The sequence below is a fragment of the Anas platyrhynchos genome, chromosome 2 (genome assembly GCF_047663525.1).
Source record: "Anas platyrhynchos isolate ZD024472 breed Pekin duck chromosome 2, IASCAAS_PekinDuck_T2T, whole genome shotgun sequence".
NCBI lineage: Eukaryota > Metazoa > Chordata > Aves > Anseriformes > Anatidae > Anas > Anas platyrhynchos.
This window is the reverse complement of record NC_092588.1, coordinates 139,554,575-139,580,913: the sequence shown is the minus strand read 5'-3', so window position 1 is coordinate 139,580,913 and position 26,339 is coordinate 139,554,575. Positions and strand designations below refer to the sequence as shown.

Sequence of the window (26,339 nt, the reverse complement as noted above, 5' to 3'; positions counted from 1 at the left end):
CATGAAAAGTGCCATCCCTTTGGTGTACCACCATGTCAGCTTGCCTGGGTCACACAGACCTGTGCTAAAACAGATAACAGGTCCTCAGGAGAAATGGACTAGAGGTATGCAGGAAAATGACTTTTTCCTTGCTTCAGGCATTTATTCCCCATAGCAGTGCTGGACAGTATGTTTTAAACAAAAATTTTCCTGAATGGAGGACTACACTTTCTTAGCAGACAATTATTGTCATTCATGTCTTGGTTCTTGAAGTCCTAAATCTTTTTACATTCCCATGCAGAATCAATGCTGTGCTGATCTGTGCTGAGCACTGGAACAAAACACGTGGGAGCTTGCTCATGATGAGCAGTAAGTGGAGGGTTTCTAGCTGCTGCCAAACTCAGCTGGGCACAATGCTCACCACAGGCAGGAAGTTTTAACAACATGTAACTTAGCTAAATCAGACCAGAGCTGGGGAAAAGGACAGAAAATTGGTGTACTCCAGAACCTCCCACTGCAAAATGTTAAAATCAGGCAGAAATCTAGAGACATCAGAATTTCTCAAAAAGACAATCTGACAGGAAAATAAGTAATTATTTTAAGAGTAAGCCATTACTGCACAATTGAACAAACAAACAAAACCACTGGGAAACTATCCCAAAATTCATTGACATATCCTTCCTGCTTATCTCAGGTAGAAAAAAAGAATATGCTCCTCAGAATACAAGCAGTGCTGTAAATCAAACTTCGTTTACACATGCAGAGTTAATGTAGTAGGGAATTTTCTGGTTTGGTCTATTACAGAAGTGTTCATCCTTAAACAGGTTTATTTGCTTAACAGATTTTAGCAATTACTTCCTCATAGCAAGTATTAAACTTTTTTATTTTAAAGAAAGGGCTGGATAAATGTTTAGGTGAGATTTTATTCTTTAATTTATATCTGTTGTTCAATAATTGTACAGTGTCATATGAGCATAGAGGCACATAGCTGGTAAAAATTACACCCAAGTTTTTGAGTTTAGACTTACATTTTTTCCTAATAAGAACATTAAGCTTTAAATTTATTTTGCATCCAGCAGTACCTACTTGACAATCCCCAATGAAATGTACTATTGAACTCATGCCACGCTACATGTTGGGAGGAAAAGCAGTTCACTCCCTTACTGTGAGATGAAGGCAGCTCAGAATAAAAATATAAACTTCCCTTTTAAAACAGCAACAACAACAACAACAACAAATCAGTGTTTTAAGAGCAATATTCCAGCCAATCCTGTTGAAAACTTTATGCCAGACTTAAATGTCTTCGCAGGTCAGCAAAACATATTCTCTTACACTCCAAATCAATGTAATACAGTACTTGAGATTTTTATCAAACCACTTGCAAACTTATAAATAATGTCTCTATGAGAACATGAGAATGCAGATCAGTCTCCTAAGATAACTATACAAATAGAGCTAGACTGGAAAACAAACCATGGCCTGATAAAATTTACTATTATGAATATCATACCATGTTGTCTTTTGTCTCCCATGAAAAAGCACAAAGGTCCAAGCTCCATGTAAATAAATTATGTTAGGTTTAGATCAATTAGCTGAATTAACAGTTTTTTCACTTGCAGTTTGTGGGTCGAATCTCTGTGAAATTCATTCAAGTGGCTCCCTATAGTCAGTTAAGAAAAGCAAACCCATTTTCAGTAAAATAAGATTAGCTGCACAAGCAGTCAGAAGTTATTACAAAAACATAGCAGGCAGTAAATTTATTGTTAAAAATTTAACATCTTTTTTTTTTGGTTGTTTGTTAGAAATTTCTACCTTATTCATTTTTAATTGTCTAGTATGTCAGATAGATAAGTACAATTATTAAAAATATAAAGGAGAAAACACTTTAGATATGACAGAGAAAATCAAGTTATTAGCCTTTACTGAATTGCTAGTTTTTGAACTCAAACTGATCTCCTCCTCACTGCTTCATGGGGCAATATGACAAGCCATCACAGTGTTGATATTTACTACAAGTCACAGTGGCGTATTGTGCAAGGACTTCAAGACATCCAAACAGCACCATTTTTGCTCCCCTTTTCTCTCTGCACCTTCAAAGAATTTGACTCCCCTTTGAATAAAAAATGCAAAAAAATCAACACTACTATAAATAAATCAATGCTACTATAAATAAAATGAAAGTAAGGTCACTAAAATCTAGCAATTTCTTTTGTGAATAAATCAGAGCCAAGTCAGGCTAAGTGATAATATAAGAACAAAAACAACTCTGGAGTTAGAATGGAAGAAACAAGAGACTCCTTTCTTCCAGTGTAGACAAAAAAGGAATCTTCATATATTAATGGGCCATATTTCCCTACATTTATCACAAATGGAGTTGTAAAATTTCAAACGGTGATCAATCACATACTGCATGTCCTTAATTATAGTCTGAAAGGTCCAGAGATAGTAGATTCTTTAATTAAATGTTCACCTACTGGCCTTAACATATTCTGATAATCTGATAGTCCCAATATATCTGTCTGAGAGATCTATCCCTACTGAAATGCAAAAAGGGGTGTAACTTTCCAAGACTCATTTTGGAGAATGAGAAAGCAGGTATTCTTTATTAACAGCACTGGGTACTTGGGGGATAATTCCACTGAACACATACCCCTAAGCAAGACAATGAGTACTTATTTATAGTATGGTGATATAGATATTCATGCAGTTTCCAAGAAAGAGCTAAATTTATGTTAACTGTTTCTAAAAATGGTCTTTCTGATGAAGGCTAATAATCTTCTTCACCTTGAACTTTTCTCATTTCCGTTTTTGCACATGCTCTATTGTTTACCAATTCAGCAGGGTTTTTTTTTTTTTTTTTTTTTTTTTTTTTTTAACAAACTCAGTTAATTTAATTGTTGAAGTTCTCCTTTGGACACTGTGTTCCTTCTTCAGATAGGCTCTTCCTTGATTTTGTGGCTAGAGATGAGTCTTATCATGAGAGCCCGATACAACAATTTAACAATTTCAGCAATCCCTTCAGCTTACTGTGGCACATATTTTGTGTTTTATACTCTTTGTTTCACTATCCCTAAGTGAGTCATCATATTATCATAAAAGCCACCTCTAAGACTATCGACCATCCCAGTTGCTTACTGATGAACTGAGAGCAACACAATTCCACTGAGAGCAATAATGAAAAAAGCTAAGCAGCCAGTAGGCTAGACATAAGTGCAAACCAACAACTTCCAATTTACATCTGAACTTGTTATTGTCCACAGAGTACACTGACTCAAAATTTCCATCCAACCAAAGTGATCAGAGAATCAACAGGAAATATAAGGATGCAGAAACGTGACCCCTACATGATGCTGGAATAAGCCAAAGACTAGTTTTGCTTTTCCTCATCAGTTAACATCTTCAATCAATTCTTTCAATTTAGAAAAAGCTTCAGCTAATGTTTGGTAAGATTAAGCATCACTTCAGAAGACTTAAAAAAACTAAAAAGGGTAAATCAAGGCATAGAAGCCAAGACGTTGTCTTGCCTACTTGCAGTGGAGGAGTTTCACAGTGAGGCAGAGGGCAAATGTCAGCATAACTTCATGTAGAACACGCTGTGCATTATTAACACTTGGCAACTGCAGTACTGATTAAGAGCTCAACAGTACAAATGCTTATTCACAGAAATAATTGCTATTCAGATAAGAAAGCCTACCAAAAACAATGGAACTACTAAAGTGCTCACAAGGAGTGAAGTCAGGGTAAGACTGTTCGACAGATGAGAAGGAAAAAATCTAAAGCAGCCTTGCCTATTCTCTGTCTTCAAGAAATGTCACACAGAAGAAAGCAAGCAGAGACTTAGTTTTAGGTCAGGTAACTCCTTTGTTAATCTTATTCTATTCTGTGTTGTGCAAGAAATACCCATCATTTAGCTTAGCTTTGGGAGGACAATGATCCCTGACAGATTTAGTTCTCCAGAACACTCTGGTTAATTATGCAATAATAAAATGTATTTTCCCTATCTCCTTTTTTCTTATTGAAATTATTCTGATTGCAAAATATGACTGTAACCTTTAAAAACACTTTGTCCCATTTAATACAACATAATAACAACAAAAGAGACATCAAGATAATAAGATATGACATGGAATTATAATGCTACTGTCCTTTTGCATTACTGGATTCATACTACAATGCTTCAGTCCTATTACTCACTGTTATTTCAACAAGTGCTTTAACAGAATCCATAGCAAAGATGATCAACATGTGGCTTCCAAACCAATCATTTCTCTTGTTCTGATCAAGAAACTCTTAACCTCTTAGTATATGATTGGCATTAGAGGCGTTCTGGCACAAAAATAACTGAAAATATCAAGAGGGAGCTGCTAGGGGCTTACTGGCCTACCTGAAGCACAGCTGCATGCCCAAACCAGTCCAGTCCCCAGCGTGCAGTGATGCAGTATTAGCTCTAAGATTGTTGTTTCTTGCCTTTGAGATACATACCTACATAATTTCTCCTCCTCTTACCTTTCTGAAATATGTGCTGTGTGACTTTTTGCTATATAAATGTTCTCTTGTGCATCATAGGACCAGAAGCAATCTGAAGTGTATCTGAAAGTAGGATTGAGAAATGCTACTTTTGTACTACTGTTTTACCATTAAAATTCCATTTATGGGAGCAGACATCTTGGTCTATAACTCAAGATGAGCATTAACTTTAAAACAAGAAGTTTCAAAAAGATAATAGGTTGCATAATTTACTCAGTAAGAGCTCTGGCATAGCTTTCCCTGGATTCACATGCATAATTTCTACTAACATCAATTGGAACAAGTATGCACAGAAAGGTAAATGAAAAACAATCATTCTTCATATTCTTCTGTCATGTTAATGCAGATTTCACACAGCAGAGGTGGATTTTCATTTTCACAGTCTGTGCCATGTTAATATCCATATTTTTCTGCCTCTAGGTTTAGCACTTGGCAATGAGCCAGTAGAGAAGCCATGAAGTACAAAGGAAAAAGCAAACCAAAAGCATGCTCAAACAGAGTCTGTACAATCAGCAGTGCAGACTTTGCCAGATGGAGCAGATGATGTGGTCAATGAAGGTGCAGAAGGTGAAAGAATTAATCTGAGGGAATTAACAGGATGCCTGATGCCAGTCTGCTCCCCAAAATCTCTTGTGCCATCTTCATCTGCCTGTGCAGAGTCAAGTGCACATAGTAGATTATGTATGTCTCTCTATCCTGTTAATGAATTTATTGATTGTTTTTACTGTGTTCATCTCACTTCTTCCCCATTATTTAATTTGGACAAGAGGTCTCCATTCCAAATATTTTGAATTGGAAATTATAGCTGCTAAAACACTAACCTTCAATGGTATTTCTTATGCATTCTCCACATTGTTGCTAAAGGTACCCAAAAAATGCCCTTTGTTGAGAACCTTCTTCCTGTCTGCAGCATATATATACATGGTGTAATATACTATAGGCTGTAATAGGCTACATATATATATATACACAGTGCTATGATATCTATGTATAGCATAGCCTCGTGCATCTGGTGTTTCTTTGTTTGTTTGTTTGTTTTCCCATGCTTACAACCTTCTATTGTTCCCCACACACAACACTGTGGCTGCACCTTTTTATGTACTTTGAAGATCTGTGCTTTTTCAACTCAGCCTACTTAGCATAATGAAGATGCAAAGGCATCTTCATAGTCCAGGATGACAGCAGTTTTTTTCAATAGAGATTTCAATGGATCCTGAAATATTTTGTCATTGAGATACAGGGTGACACTGTTCATTCACAAAGCACAAGACTTAAAGGTCTGCTTCTTAAAAGGTCTAGCAAGAGCTGATTTTTGGCTGCTTTGTACTACAGTCTCAGATTCTTCTGCACAAGTATAGAACAAGGAAAGCAGGTATCTTTGTGTAAAAAAGTTAGAGGTAATAAACTCAAAATGACGAAACTTAGCTTCTATTCCCAAAGTATATATGTGTTTATGTGCATGTTCATGCAGGGAAAAGGAAAGGCATTCATCCCTTTCACTATTTAGAAAGTTCATTTTTGCTCCCTGAGGTTTCCTTTACTTTCTTTCAACTCCACTCTAATTCCTGCCTCTTAAAACTGCTGTGAGCCCCTCAGAAACCCATGACCACCATTTAGCAGGGTGCAGGTCAAGGAGATCTGGGAGCCTAGGCATACATCTAACTGCAAGCAGTAATACTACATCAGTGTGACATCACAGCTGACCTGATTTGGGCTGTCTCTGAGCTTCCCACTCAGGTGGCAACACCACTCAGTGGAACTCACTGGAGGAGAGGATAGAAAGGTTTATAACTAGTTTAATGATGCACTGCCATCCAAAAGGTTAATGATTCCTCATCCAAAGTACCGGGTGTAATCCCAACTGCATAGGGTGCCAGTGCAGCTTCCCATGGGGTTAGGCAAATCCTCTGGGACTCTCCTACACTTCCAACTTGTTCATCCTGTTGCTCTCAGAAGCTCATTTCCAGGAACTCACCCCTCTCATCCATCTCTCTCCAAACTGGGCACAATCTCACCTCAACTGGAAAAGCTGGGAGTCAGCTTCTAGTCAGAAGTACCCTCCAAGAGACAAGCACAACAGAGATCCTCTCTTTCTCAAACCCTCTGCAGCAGGAAATCATTAATCCCTTCTTCCAAGTATCCCAACAGACAGATGTTGTAGATTGTATAGTTTAAAGACTTACCAGAGGAACTGGGGTGTTTGTTTTTTTTTTTTTTTTATTATTTTTTTTTTCTCTCTCCATCTATTCAACTGTTGGTGAAGTAATTTCAGTGAAAACAAACAAACAAACAAAAAAATGAAAATGAATGCACTGTGAATCTATCTGATTAAATCATTGACAGTTTTATTGCCTTCTACAGTATCTAGATGCTATTTTGTACTTTTCATCATGTGCTAAGACCTCAACCTCACTGCCAGGAAGAAATGTACAGGCAAAATAAAATAAAATTTATCCTTTCCTTGCTGTCACATGTTGGCAAGAACTGATCAATAACTCACTGACAGCATCAAATTCTTCTTTTTGTAACTTTTTTTTCATACTGCACATGGCAGTGCCAAAACCATAAACAAAAAAATCTAAAGTTATTTTTTCTTATCTTCTCTTTTGCAGATTTTTTGGCCTACAGAATAACTAATTTTTGCAGTAATGCTTACTAAAATACCTTGTGTTTAGAAGCCCCCCTTTCTTCACTAGTTTTAATTCCAAAAGTAAAATTATTCGTTGCCTTGGAAACATGAACTACACATCCATACCTTTCTTAATTTATAATCTTTTCTTCCTATAATGCTGTAACAAGCAATCTATCAGAGCCTGCAATTTATCAACTAGAATAAACATCACCTTCTAAAATCCAATTATTTATCAGATGCTGATGTCCAAATTTGAACAAGATGCTGATGAATTTTTCCAAGTCCATCTTTGATCACCATCACTAAAATGTTTACCATATAGAATAAATAAAAATTTTTTCCCAGAAAAATTATAAAAAAGATAATTTAGCTTTTTATTATAAAACCAAAAGTTTGCTGGTGTCTCTTATTTATCCTTTTTATATTCAGAAATATTTTGGCTTGACAAAAAACCACAGCTGCTGGCTTTTAAAGATAACATGTAGGAGGATATTCCAAAAAATACCTCTTTTTATACTTATTTACATACGCATTAAAAAGCCACTGTATGCCCTACAGTGCATTTGGGGGTCTGTTAGGGAAAAAAAAATAAATAAATAAAACTGCCTTTGTATTATTTCCACATGAGTCATATCACACTAACTACATAAATACCCATGAAAATCATTGGTGTCAGAACAGCCAAAACTCACATGCATCTCATGATATCAAAATCCTTATCATCCAGTTTAAGAACACTCCTACCCACTGAATTACCATAGGGAAAGATCTGGCACATAATATTTATACTACCAGCTGCAATACCTAAAGTTTCAGAAATTTTTTTCATTGTAATTACAATATTGGTATACCAATAATCATTGGTATAACAATGGTATATATTTCTGTAAATAAAACATATGATCAAATAAAGAACTTGAAGAAGATGAAGGCTATGAGTGAGATGTACAAACAGAACTAGCAGTCAGGACTCAAGTTCACATGCTTAGAAAAAGACCCAATGTACTTAAGACTTTATTAAGATGGAAAGAGCCTTGATATACGCACCATGTAAAATCCTAGCCTTTCTTCCCTGCACATTATTCATCAAGATTTCCAAAGGTACTTTATGGGAAATTATTCTAAATGGCAGGTGATTCTGTACCCTAGGCTGGGAGAAGAAGAAGAAAGCAATTTCTGAAGAGTTCCCTGCCATCAATCCTGAAAAATAAGCTTGACCATAAGCTTGAGGCACCACCAGCCTGAGATGAAAAATCCCCACAGGGCATTCCAAGTTATGCTGAAGCAACTGACTTTTCTTATGGAAAATATGACTTCTAAAAACTTTCTAGCTGAAAAAGTTTTTTACTAAGTTAAGAATTATAGAATATGTATACTGTGAAAAGAAAAAAAAAAAAGTAGTTACTCATCTTTTCATTTGCTAATGCTTCACCAAACTTAATTAGAATTAACTTTCTCATTAGTTTACTTATTTTCAGGAAAAACACTCACTTCTCTAAATGAGATTTATTTTTTTTTCTCCACAGTAGAAATTTTTTGATGATCAATTATGATGATTAATTATGTTGATTTGTGGAAAACCTGACAACACCATGAAAGATAAAATATTGACCTTTCAGAGATTACTGTTGCACTGTGCTGTGTAATTCTGGATGCATATTGATGACCTTCTTGCCTACTTCAATAGGAAAAGGTAATTAAATTCAAGTTGAGCAACTTACTTGCCATTCTTCACAGGTTGGGATTCTCTGTGGCAAAAATTCCCCTAGTTGACATTAACAATGCTCTAATATTCTAAGACCTGTTTAAACATTTTATATATAATTTACTGTATTTTGTTTATTTTATAAGTATATATTTTATATTTTATATATATTTTATATTTTGTTTATATTCAAAAATGCTTTTCTTCCTCTTTTAATTAAATAGTTACGAATATTATTGATATATCCAGACCCAACTTATGTGCAGTTCAGATCAAAGTACACACAAATCTGAATTACAACCTGTCTCCTACAAGCTGCTTTTTAACAACTTTGTAGGAACCTGTTTACATACATAGAAATAAACAGAAAATCTCTTCTTGTTCCTTTGTGATTAGATAGCACCTAAGGCAGCATAGTTTGTTAGTACACAAATCCGATATAGCAAGAAAACAGATGAACTGTTGTTTGCTGACCAATTTACTACGGATCGAATCCTTAATATGTTAAATGAGACATTCCTGTAACATGTGACAAATCTTGCTTATCAATAGGCTGTGGTGTACTGCCTTGAGGGAACCCAGCTCTGCTTTTACTGTTTCTGTGGCAGGGGTTGAAAATGCCACAAGAGACAGTTGACTCTGCTGCTGCTCAAAGAAACTCAGAATATCATTATCTACCATTATCATTGCAGAGCATTTTCTGAGTATGGACAGCTAAGGATATGAATAGCAGACAGTATGAACTGTGCTCTTCCTTGCAAAGCTAGATGGATGTTTTTTGTTCATACACGTGTGTGAAGGAGAGGTAAGTGTACAAACTTCATCCAGAAGCTCTATATGCTCCATTGTACAACACAATGTCTTAAAGTTTGCCTGTTTATGAGAAAGAATGTTACAATCCTAGATCAGTACAAATAGAATAATACATATTAGGATGTAGGTTTTCAATAATATACTAACATTTTCCCCAAGGAAGTCAAGATGTTTTAAATGGATAGACTTCCCATTGATCCACTTTTAAAGCATGTATCATAAAAAAAACATGTCTTGCTTCAATTTTATTTATTTTTTTAATATATTGGGTTGTGGAAGAAGGAAGAGAGTCTTTGAAGTTATTCAATATTTTGTCTTATGCAGGCGCCAGTTTTTAGGACATTTTCTTATTTTAATGTTGTTAGATAAAACAACTAATCCAGTTTAAATTAGCTGGACGAGATTTGAAAATTAGTGTTTATTAGCTAGTCAGCAGATTATCACGTAGGTGTGAATATAGTCTCACTAACTTGAATTCATCAGTATTAAGTGCACACTGTTAGCATTTAAACTTTGAGACTCAGAGCTTAAGGACATGAGCCAGAATGAAATATTGCTGAGAGATGCAGAGTCTGAACTGCTTTAAAGTGTTTCTGTCAGACATCTGACAGCATTGCAGGTAAAGGGTAAAAGTCATACCATTAAATGAACGTTATTGCCACTTTCTGAGCATTTCTGAGCATTTAAGTAAAAGTTACTTATTTTCTCAAACTTCTTTCACAAGCATCAAGTATGCCTGAGAACAAGGTTTTTAGAAGCCCAAAAAGAACAAAATAAAAACCTTCAGGAAATTCTCCTGAAAGCTGGGGTGGGGGGGTGGGGGGGCAGAAAACAAAACATCTAGAGACTATTTTTCTTGTTTTCTGGTGAATCCATTTCAAACCTAAGTGTATCATTCTGTTTTACTTTATTCATAAAAGTCAGTGTTATAATTCTATTGGCCAACGGCATATTGTTTAGCCTCTGTAACTTTTTCTCATCTGTATTAGAATAATAGCTATCCATCAGTACAGGCATGGACAGTATATACATACAATGTACTGTACGTATATACGTACAATTTCACTAGCTCATTTTCTAAGTAAAATGACTGCATGCTTTAATTTGCTTCAGTTGTTAAATACCTTCTCACAAGGAAACAAAGAGAATACTCTGCTGACAATGGGTATATGGCTTTCACTTGCTTTTAAATGAAACAAGTAAAATATAAATAAATAAAAGACAGAAAATGTTATAAACTGCCACTCCTAGGAAATGGTGTGTATGGTGCCTAGCAGTGCATGTCAGGGCTGTGACTTTTGTTATGGGTTGATGAAAGGTGAGCATCAGGGTGTTGGTTCTTCTTGTCTATTATCCTCCCAAGGAACTTCAGGCACAGCAAGTCTCTGATGAGTTTGTACTTGCAGAAAGACTACTTGCTTTATAGTAATTTATGACACACTATTTTTTCCTCGGGGTAATGATCTAGGCTCTTTCCCTTCCCACTCAAGGGAAACCTTTGTTATCAAGGGTCCTTCCAAATTTTTTGTTACAGCACCCATGCAGCAGTACAGCCATTGAAGTACAGACACCTCAAAGAGGGAAACGTCAGCTCTGAGAAAAGCCTGGAGTGGCTAAAATGCTATCTTGAATGGATCTTGAATGATTTTGTCAGCAAATACTCTCACATTGTCAAAACATACCAAAGTTCAGGATTTCATTGGCCATTACCGTACTTTAAAACAACCAACAAATAAATATGACTTGGTGAAATAACATCACCATGAATGTTTTGATTTAGAGAGCTATAAAATATTTTCTTATCAAATATTATCAGACAAAGCCCTGTTTGTTAGTGCACATTTTTGAAAGATAAATTTTCTAGTTTTCAAGCCCATAACCTGTAAAACAGATAATAACCCACGGCTATCTCTAAAATTGTCTTTATGTTGTCAGGCATTCAATATGATTTGTATAAGCCAAAAAATAAAAGCCCAAATGTGGCATGCATTTAGATGATTAAATATGAAGTCAAGAACAAGATCTTTTACCCTACCTTGAATGAATGGACAAGTAAAATAATCTTGACAGAATGATACATCGTATTTCTTTATTTCATCAAAAGTGCACGTGAAGAACTTTTTTTTTTTTTTTTTTTACAATGTCATTCATGACAGAGGCACACATAAGCCATAAATACATTGATATCTAACAGCTGTATATCTCCTCTCATCATCCTGAGCTTTGAAAACCAAATGCAAGCATATTGCTTTGTTATCCTTTAAAAGGCATTGATGGGCGCTCTCTCTATTCCCGTTTCATCTGTCAAGCATTAATCACTGTCTTAGTTGCACATGAAACATTTACTGGGCAATTATCATCTAGGTCTATATAAGATCCTTGCCCTTCACATCATGTATTAGATAAAAATGACATTACTTGTGGAATACAACAGTAATCCATTAAAATGTGAAATCTGACAAAACAGGTGTTATGTTTCTTGCGCCATCAAATTTCTGGATTTAACTAGAGTATGGAGAAGAAATGCCTGATGTCCTTCTCTGACAACTCCCACTCTTACATCAGTGAAAACAGAATGTTCTCCTGGCATTGCAATACATGCACAAAACCCAATGCTAGCGTTCCTTAATCTTATTCAGTTTAGAAGATAAAAAATACTGAAAAATGTCATCTTTTCTTTCTTCCCCCCCAAAACCTTTCCCCATCTGATATCACCTCTTATCCTTTTGGCAATTAAGAGTGAAAAGTAATAAAGCAATTATGAAAATAAAATTTAATTGCTTTATAAAACTGTAATTGTGCCCTTATAGTTAAAAGGGAAAACAACAACAATAAAACAAACAAACAAACAGTGATTCTGACTAAACCTGTTGATTGAAATTGACAAGGCAGAACCTACACTAAGATCAGACAATTATTTCACTATCTCAATTTTCCCCCGTACTATTTTTTTTTCTCATGTGTACAGGGATGTTATGGTACCGTGTTATGGTACATCTATGCTTCTTTAAAATTTGTATATATCCCTGATTTTTTTGAGATGGTCACAGTAAATGAGCAAAACCATGCTAAATAATTAATGAGGAGTCAGTAACACTCAGGCTGTTTAGAATATCTGGCCCAATCTTTCACTCTTTACTACATGAAATACAATTTCTGGCCAACTCAGTTGTCTATGCACAACAGGCAGAAAGGGAAAAATGTTAGTTGTATGCCAGCCTCTCCAGCCTTGCAGTAACAGGATGTCAGCTGGCAGCTGTTTCCGTAACAATTCCCTCAACTAAGTATTCTTTTGAACTGAGATTTGTGCAGATGTTTATGTCAATACAATTTTAGCACAAACATCTAACACAGGGTGAAGCAAGAATTTTCAAAATAAATAATTTAAGGTATCCCTTGGGACAAAGGATGGAAAGCTGAGGAGGGAAAAACAAATAATAAAAAAAAAAAAAAACTAACAACTTCCTTTACTTCCTTTAACAATTAAGCTTGCTTTTTTTTTTTTTTTTTTTTTTTTTTTGATTTAATTCTCAGATCCTCGGAGGCTATTCAGAAACTAAACATAGCATGGATATGGAGCTACCCATAAGCTAAAGCAATTTTAAATAGTTTTTCCAGTTAGACTTTACAAAAAGCAAGCCCCCATCCCCCTCCTCTCCTCTCCTCTCCTCTCCTCTCCTCGCCAGAAGCAGGTAGCAGATTAGATGTTTTTTGCAGCTACAAAAAAAAAATAATAAAAAATAAAATAAAATAAAATAAAATAAAATAAAATACACAAAACAAGTAGCAACACAGGTTAACTAGGATGTCTTAGCAGCTATTACAGCCATCAGTTACTTGAATCTAAACAGTTAACCCAAATCTAAACCCTTAATATTCAAAGTACAAGTATGAAAAATAACATTGATTTAATAAAATCCAAAAAAAAATGATAAAAAGGTTTTAAATGAAAAAAAAAAAATGTTTTGAATACAGTATTTTTTTCTTCTACAATCCCACTGCCATGGGCTTTATTTTCTTACCACCCACCACCCCCTCTCCATAAGACTGCTTGCAAACAATGAAACTGAAATAGTGTCATGCTTTGCATGTAATGAGGTTGGGATTAATCCTAGCAAAATCCTTCACGTCTAATGTTGAAATGCATAACATATAACACTTCATAGCATATTCATATAAAAGGGCTAAATTGATTCTTTCTTCTTTTGGTCTTTTGTTTTCTCTTATGATGGGTCTGCCACTTTCAAATTAAACTTCCAGTAACAAACCAGATGAACGGAGGCTTAAGGAATTGTCCTGTCTCTTTTTGAAAAATGATGCCATTTCTGATCTAATGCACTAATTGACCAATGGAGCTTTCCTAAAAGCAACTGTCAGGGCAGAAGACACATGAAACAAATCCACTAAGAGCCGCTTTGAACTAAGTAAGTAGGTTCACAATATGTGAAAGTTTAACTTTATGTAATCCTCCTTCTTGCCTTCATTCGGACAAACCCCCAAAACAGAAATGCCATATCAGACCAAACATAAGACAGATTACTAATTTAATAACAAGAAAACTTGTTCATACATAGTAAATCCTGAGGGAAGGCAAAATTACAGGTATTAAAATGATTTTTTCATATATTATATGCAGTGTTGTGGACAGAAGTAATAATCCATGAGAAACAGCAAAGAATGACCACCATTCATCTACTGCACAGAAAGAGAAATGAAAGAATAAAAACTTTCCCCACTGAATTCCAGAACACTAAAAACTATGAGAATAGAGAGAAAATGGCAAGAAAACTGGCAATCAGATCAGTAAATCTAGTATAAGGCGGAATTAGCTGGAGAATTTTTTTTTTAACAAGTACATTCAATTACTTTAGAATGCAAGGTTTCTGCTGGTACCCAGAACAGAGGACAGGGAGAACAGGTAGTGAGCAATTCCTACTGGGAAGCATCAGAAGTCTCCAAATCCTAAGCACAAGCAACAACTGTTTTTTTCTTGTTTTTCTGTGTTTCCAAGATTTTTCACTAACTCAAATTTGTGAAAGCCATGTTCTTGTCTGTGTGCATAAAATATTATCTTTTCTTTATAGCATTTAATTAGTGAGTAAACATTAAACATCCTAGGAGGAGGGTGATATACAGAGAGGGGAATTTTACACATCAGCCTTTCACACAGACAGACTTCTTTCATGGATGAAGCAGAGAAAATGTGTATGTGCCTGTAGCTTGTTTCTATTAGCCATATGAATCTTCTTTTCAAAGGTGTTTCTGAGTAGACAGTATGATTTGCTATTCTAATGACATATTTAAATGCAGTACTGGAAGAAGAAACAATGTTTCTGAATCCAGAAACATCATACCTCTGATATCAATCATATCTCTGACAAAACTGATATCTGAAAGAATGTTCCCAGGTTGCCAGCTTTCCTGCCTGAAAAAAAAAAAAAAAATGGAGTAATTTGAGCTGCCAAATTAGGGCACAGAATCATATTGTTTTTTCAAGAAACAGCCATGCACCACAAGGGATGCAATAGGCTTCTTCCACAGGCCAGAATGGTTTAGATGCACATTATTGTCAAGGATATTCCCAAAGAGACAGAATGAATCTCTAAGTTTTGATAAGATTTCATTCCATGAGAAAGATAGAAAAAATTATAAAAAAAATTGGATGCTTTATGTTGAAATCACTCATCTGCTGGAAAGGTCTAAACATGTACTTGGAGGGGTTTTAATATATATATATATATATATATATATATATATATATATATAAAAGATTAGTAAGACAAAAATCCTCTGTTAGTGCAATGCGCCTCAATATAATGCTCATTGTTTGGTCCCAAGAAATTATTTTAAGGAATAGTGTAATGAGAATAAGATTCTGCAGTGGAGGGACAAAGCACATGCTGGAGGTGGATTCATTAAATCAGGCTTTCAGAAGTCACATCCTATTGAAGCATTATTGAGTTCTCCTTTGAAAAAGAGCTTGCTCCAAGTTCTCTTTCACAAATTCAACTTATATCCTAATATCTTCATTATGTGCCCAACTGAGTACTATGCAAGACTCTCCTGTGATGTACAGATGCTGTGCATTAAGTCACCAGACTTACAACCGCAGTGCAAAGATTTTGCTATCTTTATTCCTGCTCCCTTGAACAGTGATAGTGAAAAATCAAATCTTATTCCTGGCTTTTTTTTTTTTGTTTGTTTGAAAAGAACTCAGATTCTGATTTATTTCCAAAAGATGCACATACTGACATAATTAGCCCCCAGTCTTTGAGGGAAGGAAAATGGATTATTATTTTATTTTTATTTTTATTTTCTTCGGTTTCTTTTGTCTCAAGATGGCCTCAATAAACTACAGACAACAATAGTTCAGAGGAGGATTAAAAATGGAAAATGCAACAATACATTTAGAAATGCATTGGGAAATCTTTAAGTAAGGATGGTTCAGTTCCACCAAAGTAAAAACAAGAAAACCTGTACCATAACTGTGGTTTAACCTGGCCAGCAGTTAAGTACCACAGATCTGTTTGCTCACCTGCCTCTTCCCAGTGGGATGGGGGAAAAAAATCAGGAGGAAAAAAAGTAAAAGCTTAGGGGTTGAGATGAAGGCAGTGTGATAGGACAGAAAAGGAAGAGAAATAATAATTAGTCTGTCCCCAAGCAGTAGTTCCTCCTGCCCCAGCCAGCCACCCTATATTAATTATTCAGAATGCTGCCATGTGGTGTGGGACATCGTTTTGTCCGGTCTGGGTCAGCTGCCCTGGTTCTGTCCCCTCTCAGCTCCTGGTGCACCCCTAATCCCATCGCTGGCAGGGCAGCATGAGAAGCTGAAAAGTCCCTGTCTCTGTGTAAGCACTGCTCTGCAACAGCTAAAACATCGGTGTGTTATCAGCATTATTCTCATCCTAAATCCAAAACACATCACCATACCAGCTACTAGGAGGAAAATTAACTCTCTCCTAGCTGAAACCAGGACACTATTTATTTGTGGAAAGAATAAGAAAAAAACAGCAAGAAATATGCTAAAAGCATCTGTAAAAGAAAGATGAGTGCTTCATCTCTCTCAGCTTTGGGACAGACGTAGCAAGTGCAGAATCATCCAGTCACTCAAAAATGAATATTAAATTTGTTAATGCATGGAAGATAAGGGTTTTCTCAAATTCTTAAGTAATCAAATATTACTGTATCTAGAAGACACACATGTAGCTGCTCCATTCTGTTCCTTATTCCCTGCAAACATTGGCTTTCTGAAGGAGGATGTTTGCCAGGTAAAGGTTGGGAGCCAGGGCAGCTGCTGGGATTCAGAGCCAGAGGTGGTGCTGAATAATACAGCACGGAATGTGAATCCAACCAAAAACATTTTTGATTATACAAGGCACCACACTCACTAAAAAAAATATGATTTCAATTATTTTATTTGTTATTTAAAGTGCTCCGTACTTCAGGATTGGCTGAGCGAGGCAAAGAAATTCTTGTTCAACAAGACAACAATTATCCCAGGGGAGTAATTGCAACACGTACTTTTCTTCTCAAGCTTGACACAGGGTGATTACACAACCTGGAATTTAGAGCATCTGAAGGACACTCACAAACATGTCCATTATTTCCTATTCTGAGAGAAAGACATGAACATATCTGGCAGCTTTAAACATTTGAGTTCCAGTGTCATATCATATCAAAAATAAGCACAAGGAATTCGCCACTGGTCTAGCCAGCTTTCAGAAGCCCATTCATGTAACACTGCTCCAGTTCTAATTTATTTAATTTTACTTTTAGAAAAAGAATCATTCCCATGATTCTCAAGTTTCCCAAGGACCCTGGACTTCTGTCTACTGTTCTGAAGGCAAGGATACAAATGATGAAAATTCCTGCTATTAAATAAGAAGAAAAAGAAAAGACTGGAGACAAAATCCTGACCCCATGCAAGACACTGACAAAGCTCATTGACTCAGGGGAACCAAAACCTTGCTCCAAGACCTTTCTGTCAACATACATGGACACAGGCAGTCATAGTTGACATTTTAAGAAGGAATGAAATGCAAACACAGTGACAACTGAAGGGTAGTAGCAATGAATCTCAACAAGTTTTCTGAAACTGTTGCTGTGCTAATTTATCCTGGAAGGAAGTACTGTTATGACTTCCTCTTGTTGTGGTAACTGTATTTCTGTCATTCAGTATTGATAGACTGACTGAAATTTTGACAGCATTTTAGTACGTTCATCTTATAAAGCCTGTCTCTCAACGAGTAATAAAATTTTCATATAATATTTTTTCCTAAAAGATACAACATGTTGTTCTTGTCTCAGGATTCTACCAGTGAAAGCCCATACCCACACCTGGATGTTGCGATATAAGCTCAAATGCAACTTTTCCAACTACTCCTTCCTCTGGGTCTGTTGAGAGGGCTTCTAATGTGAATACACAGATTCCTCAGCCTCAGTCACGGGGTCCATATAAGCAACAGCAGCCAAGATTTGGCAAGCAATAGTTATTCAGCACTGGAATCAAACAAAATGCCTCAAGCTAAAACGATTTGGGAAACATAAATGACTCTAGAGAAAAACAAAGTTTTTTTTTTTTTGTTTTTTTTTTTTTTTATGTATTTCATGGGAAGGAGAGAAAATTGATCAAGAAGATATCTATCATGTCCATCTGCATTTAATAATACCTGTGATATTCCTGCCAGACATTTATCTAACTTTCTCAGGTATCTCTACCAGTGGAGATTTTCCATGTCATTAGGCAATTTACTGCAGAGCGTAACTGTTCATAGTCACAGTTATTCCTAACCTCCTACTCTCATTTGCCTTTCTTCTCAGCAGTGCTCATCCTATATACCGTGCGCCAGGAGAGCTAACTATTTCTTTCCTTTGCATTTACTTTTTAAGCACCTGAAAAACATTTTTGTGTTCTACTTCTGCCTGCTGCCTGTTTTACTAACTAAGCCCCTTTAATGTTCCCCTACACTTTTCTAGCCATGTAGGTCACAACTGTTACTTCATCTTAGTCCTCTCCTTTGGTCTTGTTATGTGGCTTGCATCTTTCCTGAAGTGTGCAAGCCTGGGTGCAGCATTAATGTGAATCCTTGGTCTGGCCCAGCTTTTCACATCCTGTAATGGCGCAGACACTATTCTTAGGAATAGACACACATTTTCACATTGAATTTGCTTCTATTTCTTTCAGAACGCTGCTCTCATTTGTCATGATCATCCTCAATCCACCCCCCTGACGCACTTTTAATCCTCTCACCTTTGCTTCATCTGCAAATTTAGTAAGTATTTCTCAGTTGATTTTTCAAACCTGACAACCTATTAGTAAACGTGTCTAGCATGTGCAATAGCTTCTGAGTTCTTGGATGTGAGCACAGAATTGGTCTTTTCTTTAGTTTCATTTTAATGTTATAGAATCCATAGTTACAAAACAAAATAAACCTATTTTCCTTCCATGATGTCCTACTTTCTTTTTTTTCCCTTCCTCCCAAGTGTACAGTCACCTGAGTAATTTAATTTTTCTTTATAATTGTGTTATGCAGTCTGCATTAAGCCTCTCTTTTGTGGGGAAATGTTAGGACAGTAAAAGTACATGGTGGTTGTCCCTGTTACCTCTGCTATTGCACAACTTAAGATAATATTCACTTCTAAAAGCCTAAAATATTTCTTATGTTGCATAAGCACAGCATTATAGCTTTTACTGTTTGCAGATAATCTGCTTGATACCAATGCAGCTGTTCATAAGAGCTAATTGATGGATTCAAAAAAGTCTCTAATTTATATGGTTCTAAAGTTAACACATGTATAGCCCTAAACAACTAGTGATATACCTTTTGGGCAAACCTATGTGTACTGTTTGGATAAAGTCTTTCCCTAGTCTAGGCTGCACTGCTTAGTGTCACAACATACGTGTACACAGTACTTCACTTTTCATTTTTTATACCCATGTTGAAGTCATGTCTCATGAATTTCAGTTTTAATCTTCACGCAAACAAAACTCACATTTATACAACTGATCTGTTGATAGCAAAGGCATGGAGGGTGTGCTCTGGTCAACAGTCTCTAATTTCCTGAGCATACCCTACCGTAGTGTGAGAACTCTGAAGTGTGGAGGAAGCCTAGAGACGTTCAAGATGGGAGGTTCTGTGAAATAAGGAATGTAATTAGGGAATGTTTCAGGATGACGGAAAGGGTGGTTTCCATCAACACCATCTCTGTCATTTGAGGCCTTCCACTGATCTTTACAGAAAGGAGTTTCTGAAAAACAGGAATGTGGAGCACAGCTATTATTACTGTCACTGAAGTATGACATATAGGTGAGAAACAAAACTATCCCTCTATCAGTTAGAAAATCACCACTCTGGCTAATAAGAGCTCTACATTTCATCTCTTGTCTTTACTACCGAATTCTTTAAAACTATTAGCAGCATCTTCTGTTTTCTCAGAATGAAAGTTGATAAATTAACAACAGAGAGGAGAGCTCCTAAACTAGACAGTTCACTTTGAGTTGTTATATAAATGGCCTTTCTGAAACGTGTCCAACACTTAAATTATTCTGATTAGTTGGTGTCTGTGGAACTGGCAAAAAGCCTTTTCACTGTTGCTCCCATGGCAATTATTATTCTTGTTTCACTGCATATTTTACTAGTGTTTCTCAAGCATCTAGTTATAAATCTGTTCACCCTGAAGACAGTTGAAACAGTAAAGGTAAAATAAGAACAGATCCAAACTGATATGATCCTTGTCTTTCCTGTACAACTACTTTTGAAGATGGAAACAACTGTTTCCTTATATTCAACCTGAAATTGATCAGAATGCATTTCAAAAAGAAGAACATGAATGCTCTTAAGTCTACCCATTATACTTATATATCACAAAAGTATATATGTCAGAACAACAAAATTGTGAACTACTGCACAGTTTGCTTCTTTTTCTTTAAGTGACTTCTTGGAAAAGGAAGTTAACTGTAAAAATAGGGCTTCTAATATTCATTTCCACAACACATTTTTCCTTGTAGATAACAGTCCTCTCAGACTCAAGAAAGCTCTAAAAGATCTCATTTATCTAATCTATCAGAAGCAATTAATTCTACCAGAAAAATATTCCTCTCATATCCTCAAACATCAGACCTTTAGTGTCCCCATAAATCATCTCCCCAAACCGCTATCGACTCTGTAATTGGAGTTCGTCTCTCTTTGTTCCCACAGTTCTTTCAAACACCACTTTAAGTCCCATCACTTCTCATTAACTAGTAACTTCTGGAACTCTCTTTGATAGAGAAATCAAATCCCCCAAGTCAAAACTTCATAAATTAACGTTCATTATTCTATGCCTCACCCTGCTCCGTATTATCTACAGCTGAACCATGAATAGAAACTACTGTCTCAGTTCCTAACACATTAAACAACTTTAGAAAACTGTTCTTTCCTTGCAGTCTCTGCAGATCATTCCTTTGCCCCTTGTGCTACCTAAAAGTGGTATAATCCAAAGATAATTCTCTAACACCATTCTCTTATAGTATGACATGCCATCAAAAATCATCTGGGAAGTACTCCATGACAGATGCTATAAGAAGTTTTCCCTGCTGTATAATGAAAGCAGATGGAAGCAACCTTTTAATTACTTGCACCACATTTTATTTTTCTTCTTGCTTTCCTGCTTGTTCTCCCTCAACCAAATGAATAAAGGTCAAAAATACCAATTCTGGTATTTTTGAAACATCTAAATGAAGTTACCTTAAATTAAATATATGTTTGTACCGATTAAAAAAAAAAAAAAAGACTAAGCATGCATACCTACAGAAGCTGAGTTTCCATTTCAGTGGGTTTGGTATGGAAATACAAGGCTGGCATCACCAATGATGCAGACATTGTTTGCAAGTAAAGAGGGTTCCATTTTTTTGAGTTTTTATTTATTCGACTAACACTGTATTTCTGGTCAATTGTACAGAACATAATGGTCAGACAATAACTATGTCTATACCTATAAATACCATTAATGCAACCAATAAAGCAGAGATAAAAAAGAATTCCTTAATTACCCAAAAGACAGATTACTAAATGAAAAATTCTCTACATGAAATACAATATGATACTGGGGGAAAAAAGTGGTGAGCAAGCTTAGGCACTCAGGAAGCAAAGATGAGAGCTATCAGTACAGACAGAATTTCCCTGAACAGCAGATGATGTTTGCAGAGAAACTGTTTGTAAACTGAAAATTCAACCAGATTATTAGGCAGAAATAATATTTCTTTAGGTTTTGTTTGTTTTCTCATCTGACAGCACTTTCAACTACTCAGACAAAATGAGAAAAGAGCATGTGATCTCAATGATCAGAGGACCTGCACCATCAAAGTGGGCATCTGCTTTATTGATTGCATTTGATTGCATTTTGATTGCAATGTCACTTGCATTTTTGAAGAATGCACATGACATTCAAGTGAAAACCAGAACACTGAATAGTACTGAGCCAGATCGCTGGAACAGGATCAAGAAATTGAACTATTGACAGAGGAACTTAACATAAGTGATCTGCAGAAAGTAATTTGTACCTTAGAATACACCCTGTTTTGCTATATTTGATTGGCTACATTATAGAGACAATATAGGCATACATAGCAGCCAATAACAGACCAACAAGAGGTACAGAGGTGATTCCATTTCAATAAAATATCATTGGCTTTGCTTCCAGAAACAAGCTGCACTGTAATAACCCAGACACTAAACCCTGAATTGTAACTGGATCTGGAGGTACTGGATACTTGAACAGGATGCAAGAAATAATCATCTAATTTATAAAGCTGAGGAATCTCTTCTGATTTGATCTCGTTCTAACCTGGCTTGCATCTGCCCCATGCTGTTCAGAACTGCTTACTCATTTCTGAAAATGTTATGGCTACCTACCGCAGTCACCAGCTGTAACAGCAGCTGCTATTTCTGTTGCACTTTTTCCACCAAAAAATGTCTTTCTCCTTCTGTCTTTCCCTGTGAACTGGCATCCTGTTTAAACAAAGTTTGCAAACAAAATTCTGAACCATTTAAGAAATGAGAAATCCAATCAATACATTGAATAATAGTTACTCAGAGACAGAATCAATGGGGGTACAATGGTCCTTATAATTCCTGTCTACTGACTGTAAATCATTTATGGCAAAGATGGTCTTCGATTAATTTTTATTTCAATAAATCTTATATAAGTATATTTTTTTCTTGTGTTGTCTGTAGCCTGGGACTACATTTCCATTGCTTCAAATAAATCTCTGAATAACCTTAATAACTCAGTAATGGCCTAGCTTCTCACATCTTATGGAAACAGGAAGCGTTTTGTAAACACAAGCAGTATAACAGCTTCTAGTAGAAACTTTTTGTCATCTCACTGCTATGCTTTAATTGAAAGCAGGGCTGGCAGTGATTTTCTTTAAAACACTAAAATGAATCACAGAATAACTGATGTCAGAATGGACCTCTGGAATTGTTCTGCCCAACCCCTTGCTCAAAACATATCTGGTTAGACCAGGCTGCTCAAGGCCATGCTCAGGTGAGTCTTCCACACCTCCAAAGACAGGAACACCACCACCTCTCTGTGCATCCTGCTCCAGTATTTGACCACATTCATGGTAAAAAGAAAAATCTTAATGTCTAATGAAAATATCCCATATACTTTTTGTTAACCAAGCTTTTAAAATATATAACATTATTTAAAGTCATGCACAAACAACTCTGAATTCATAGCTTCCCGCCCCCAATATAAAGTCTGATTTGAATTTATTTTGTCTCTTCAATTAATATCAGAGTGGAAAATGAAAATATGTAAACAAAATTGTACAGGAATTCTGTATAGATATGGGAAAACAATCCAGAGTAAAGAATGGGTGTGGCAGTACACCATCCCACAGCCAGAGAAAGCCTGACAACTGTCCAATAAACCATTACTATGAATAAAAATCTCTTTAGCTAGCCTCCTAATACTCCAATTTATAGAACTAAAATTATAAATAATTAATTGTTTACATTTCCTCAGGAAGGAGGCACCCCAACTTCCATTTGTTTTATTATACTAAAAAGACCTTTTCAAAATTATAGCAAATGAAAAACAGATCAAACTCTTTAAAACTTTAAAGTTTAACACTCAGTGCTTCCCTGCAAAATATCCAGAAAGAAGGGATATATGTAGCCTCTGAGGAAAATTAAGCTCCAGTGAAATAATAATATTTAAATATTATGTGTATATATTACAGCCCTAGTAATGTTACATGTCCCTGAAGCACATTTTTGTCCCATGTGTTTGGGGATGTTCATATTATCCTTGTAAATGACTCTCCTTAAAATTCACCAGAGCCCTTGGACTCTATAACTTTTGATAGTGAGTTCTTACAGATTAAACATGAGTCACATGAAAAAGAAAAAAATATACATTTAGAAAGTAATCTTGTTTTATTTATTTTTATTTGTTCTTTTCAGTGTTACGGGATATACCTGTCCAATCCTATGAGAAGATGAAAGCAGAGTGTTTGGTTTGCACACTCCATCTTCATTAGCTTTTCCATCTTTCCTCAGTTGGCAGCTTTCACTACTCAGGAGCTCAAGACAAGGAGATATCATCCATCTAGGAAAGTCTTTTAACCTCCAGTTACTTTCTAGGTCACATCTGAACCCCCTATCTTTTGATTTCACATAGAATGACCTTTAATTAATTCAGAATTAGAGGGAAGGACCCCCAGACCAGAAGGACCTTCCCTCTCGCAAATGAAAAAAAACTTCAGGGAATGCTATACCTGGCACAGATACAATGAGGCAAGCCAGGTAGTTAATTGTGTTAAACAAAGATTAGAATAAGGTTTTCTGAAAGTGTTTTGCTGGCTAATGTGCAACCTCCCTGACGCTGAAAATGCAACAGCATCAAAAGGCACCTTTGTAGAGAGGCATCCACATAACTTTACAGAAAGTGAAATCCCATGTAACCCCATTCTGATCATCAGGATGAGTGGGGACAATGCAGGAAAACAAAATATGCAATCTGCTTGCAACTCATGGTAGTAATTTATTTTCCATAATTACCACAGATAGGTCTCTAGAAGACCTGGTAAACATTTCCAATCTTGAGTATTCAGCAGTGCCCAAAGAATTGGAATGATTGCAATAAGTATCCGTAATCATAAACAAAGATTGCAGAAGATCTTACTGGGTCCTTCTCTGAGAAAGCTCTCAAATCGATGGCACTAAATGGGAGCTATGATGGTAACAGCAGATGGCAAAATGTCTTAAACCGTATTAAATCAGGTTTGCTGATTCTCATTTTATACTTTAAATGACCAATGGTGGTAAAATTTGCCTTTTTGCAGCACTTGCAAAAGATTTTTCTACTGCCACTAGCTACTGTCAAAAGCCTTGAAATTTACTTGAGATATTATAGAGGCAAAAGGCTATACAATCCCCTTAATCATTTTCTTTTATGTCTCATTTCTTCTAAGGTGCTTCAGCTGTGGAGTCTTAGACTAAAGTGGTTTACTAGCTTAAACTTTTGGAGCATAGTCATTCTGAATGGAGTTACTCAACTTACAGGGTAAATGAGAACACGCTTCCACGTTAATCACAGGAGACTTCTGAAACACAGTTTGTCCTCAGCTGGAGGAGGCTGACCATATGTGAATTTCTAAGATGTTACCTGGGTTATCTGAATTTATTTCAACATCTATTTTGTACTTTCAAAAGTGAAAGCATCAGGTGGTTTTGTGAGTGCATAAATCATCCCTCAACAGACAACAACACAAAACAAAAATAAAGCAAGCAACAACAATCAAACAGAAATTCCTTAACATCTCTCTTGAAGGCTACACAACAACTTCAGTTTCCAGCACTGCTTTCCCTGCCTTATATTAGCTCTTAATTTAAAGCTAATTGTAGAGCAATGCTACATTAGAAAAGAAAAGGCCTAGTTACTTTTATGATGCATGAACAAGCCATGCAAGAAAATAATAAAACCATTAATTAAACCCATTAAAAAAGAAGAACAAAAACAAACAGATACAACCCAGCTGCAATTATTTACAATCCAATGTAATTTTTCTAACCAGTTGCTTTCCCAGGCATGCAGAGGGGGCATTGCTTTGTTAAGCTTTATAAAAACTAAACCACAGAGTAACTCCTGTTGTCACACACTGCCACACCTGACTTGGCCTTTGTAATCACAGTATTGGGACTGCAATATCCAGACAACTACTGGCATGTTCAGCTAACACTGTGTCTTACCCACCACTCATTTTTACCAGCAACATGAAAGATATCTCTAAATATCAGACCTGAGAACTGGAACAATGCTTCCTCTGGGTGCCATGCAAAAAGTCCACTATCATCAGAGTGCAAATATGTTGCTTTTCTACTATAAAAGGGTGAATCAAAAACATTAAAGAATTATTACATTTCAGAGAATCTGAGTGTATTTAAGCCAAAAATGCTAGCTGCAGAATTTAGCTTGTTCATTTTACATCAGTGGCAATGCAGAGACTCAAAATATTCCCTCCTTTACATATTTATGTACAACATATCAAGACCCTTTTCCAGGTAGCAGCATGCATACCAAAACCAGAGCTGATTCTCCATGGCTATTCTGAATCAAGATTGGGAAGAGAGAAATCCCAGCAGCATGGCACAAGATAATTAAAACATAATAAACTATAGCTCAGCTTTACAAGTA

The 26,339-nt window shown here is 36.0% G+C and overlaps 1 protein-coding gene and 1 long non-coding RNA gene across 3 annotated transcripts in view; one reads left to right on the top strand and one right to left on the bottom strand.

Moving 5' to 3' along the window:
* The window catches only part of PLXDC2 (plexin domain containing 2), a 266,121-nt gene that overhangs the window by 210,960 nt on the left and 28,822 nt on the right, over positions 1 to 26,339 (bottom strand). The window contains exon 2 of one of the 2 annotated variants that reach the window (XM_027450660.3): positions 15,011 to 15,081. The exons of the other annotated variant lie outside the window; for it this stretch is intronic. Within the exon in view, the coding sequence (XP_027306461.2) occupies positions 15,011 to 15,081 (71 nt within the window). The remainder of the gene's footprint in view (positions 1 to 15,010; positions 15,082 to 26,339) is intronic. 2 annotated transcript variants of the gene reach the window in all.
* On the top strand, positions 1,608 to 19,100 carry LOC140001614 (uncharacterized). The gene is made up of 3 exons (XR_011807025.1): positions 1,608 to 9,648; positions 13,917 to 14,080; positions 17,433 to 19,100. It is a non-coding gene; the product is annotated as an uncharacterized lncRNA (long non-coding RNA).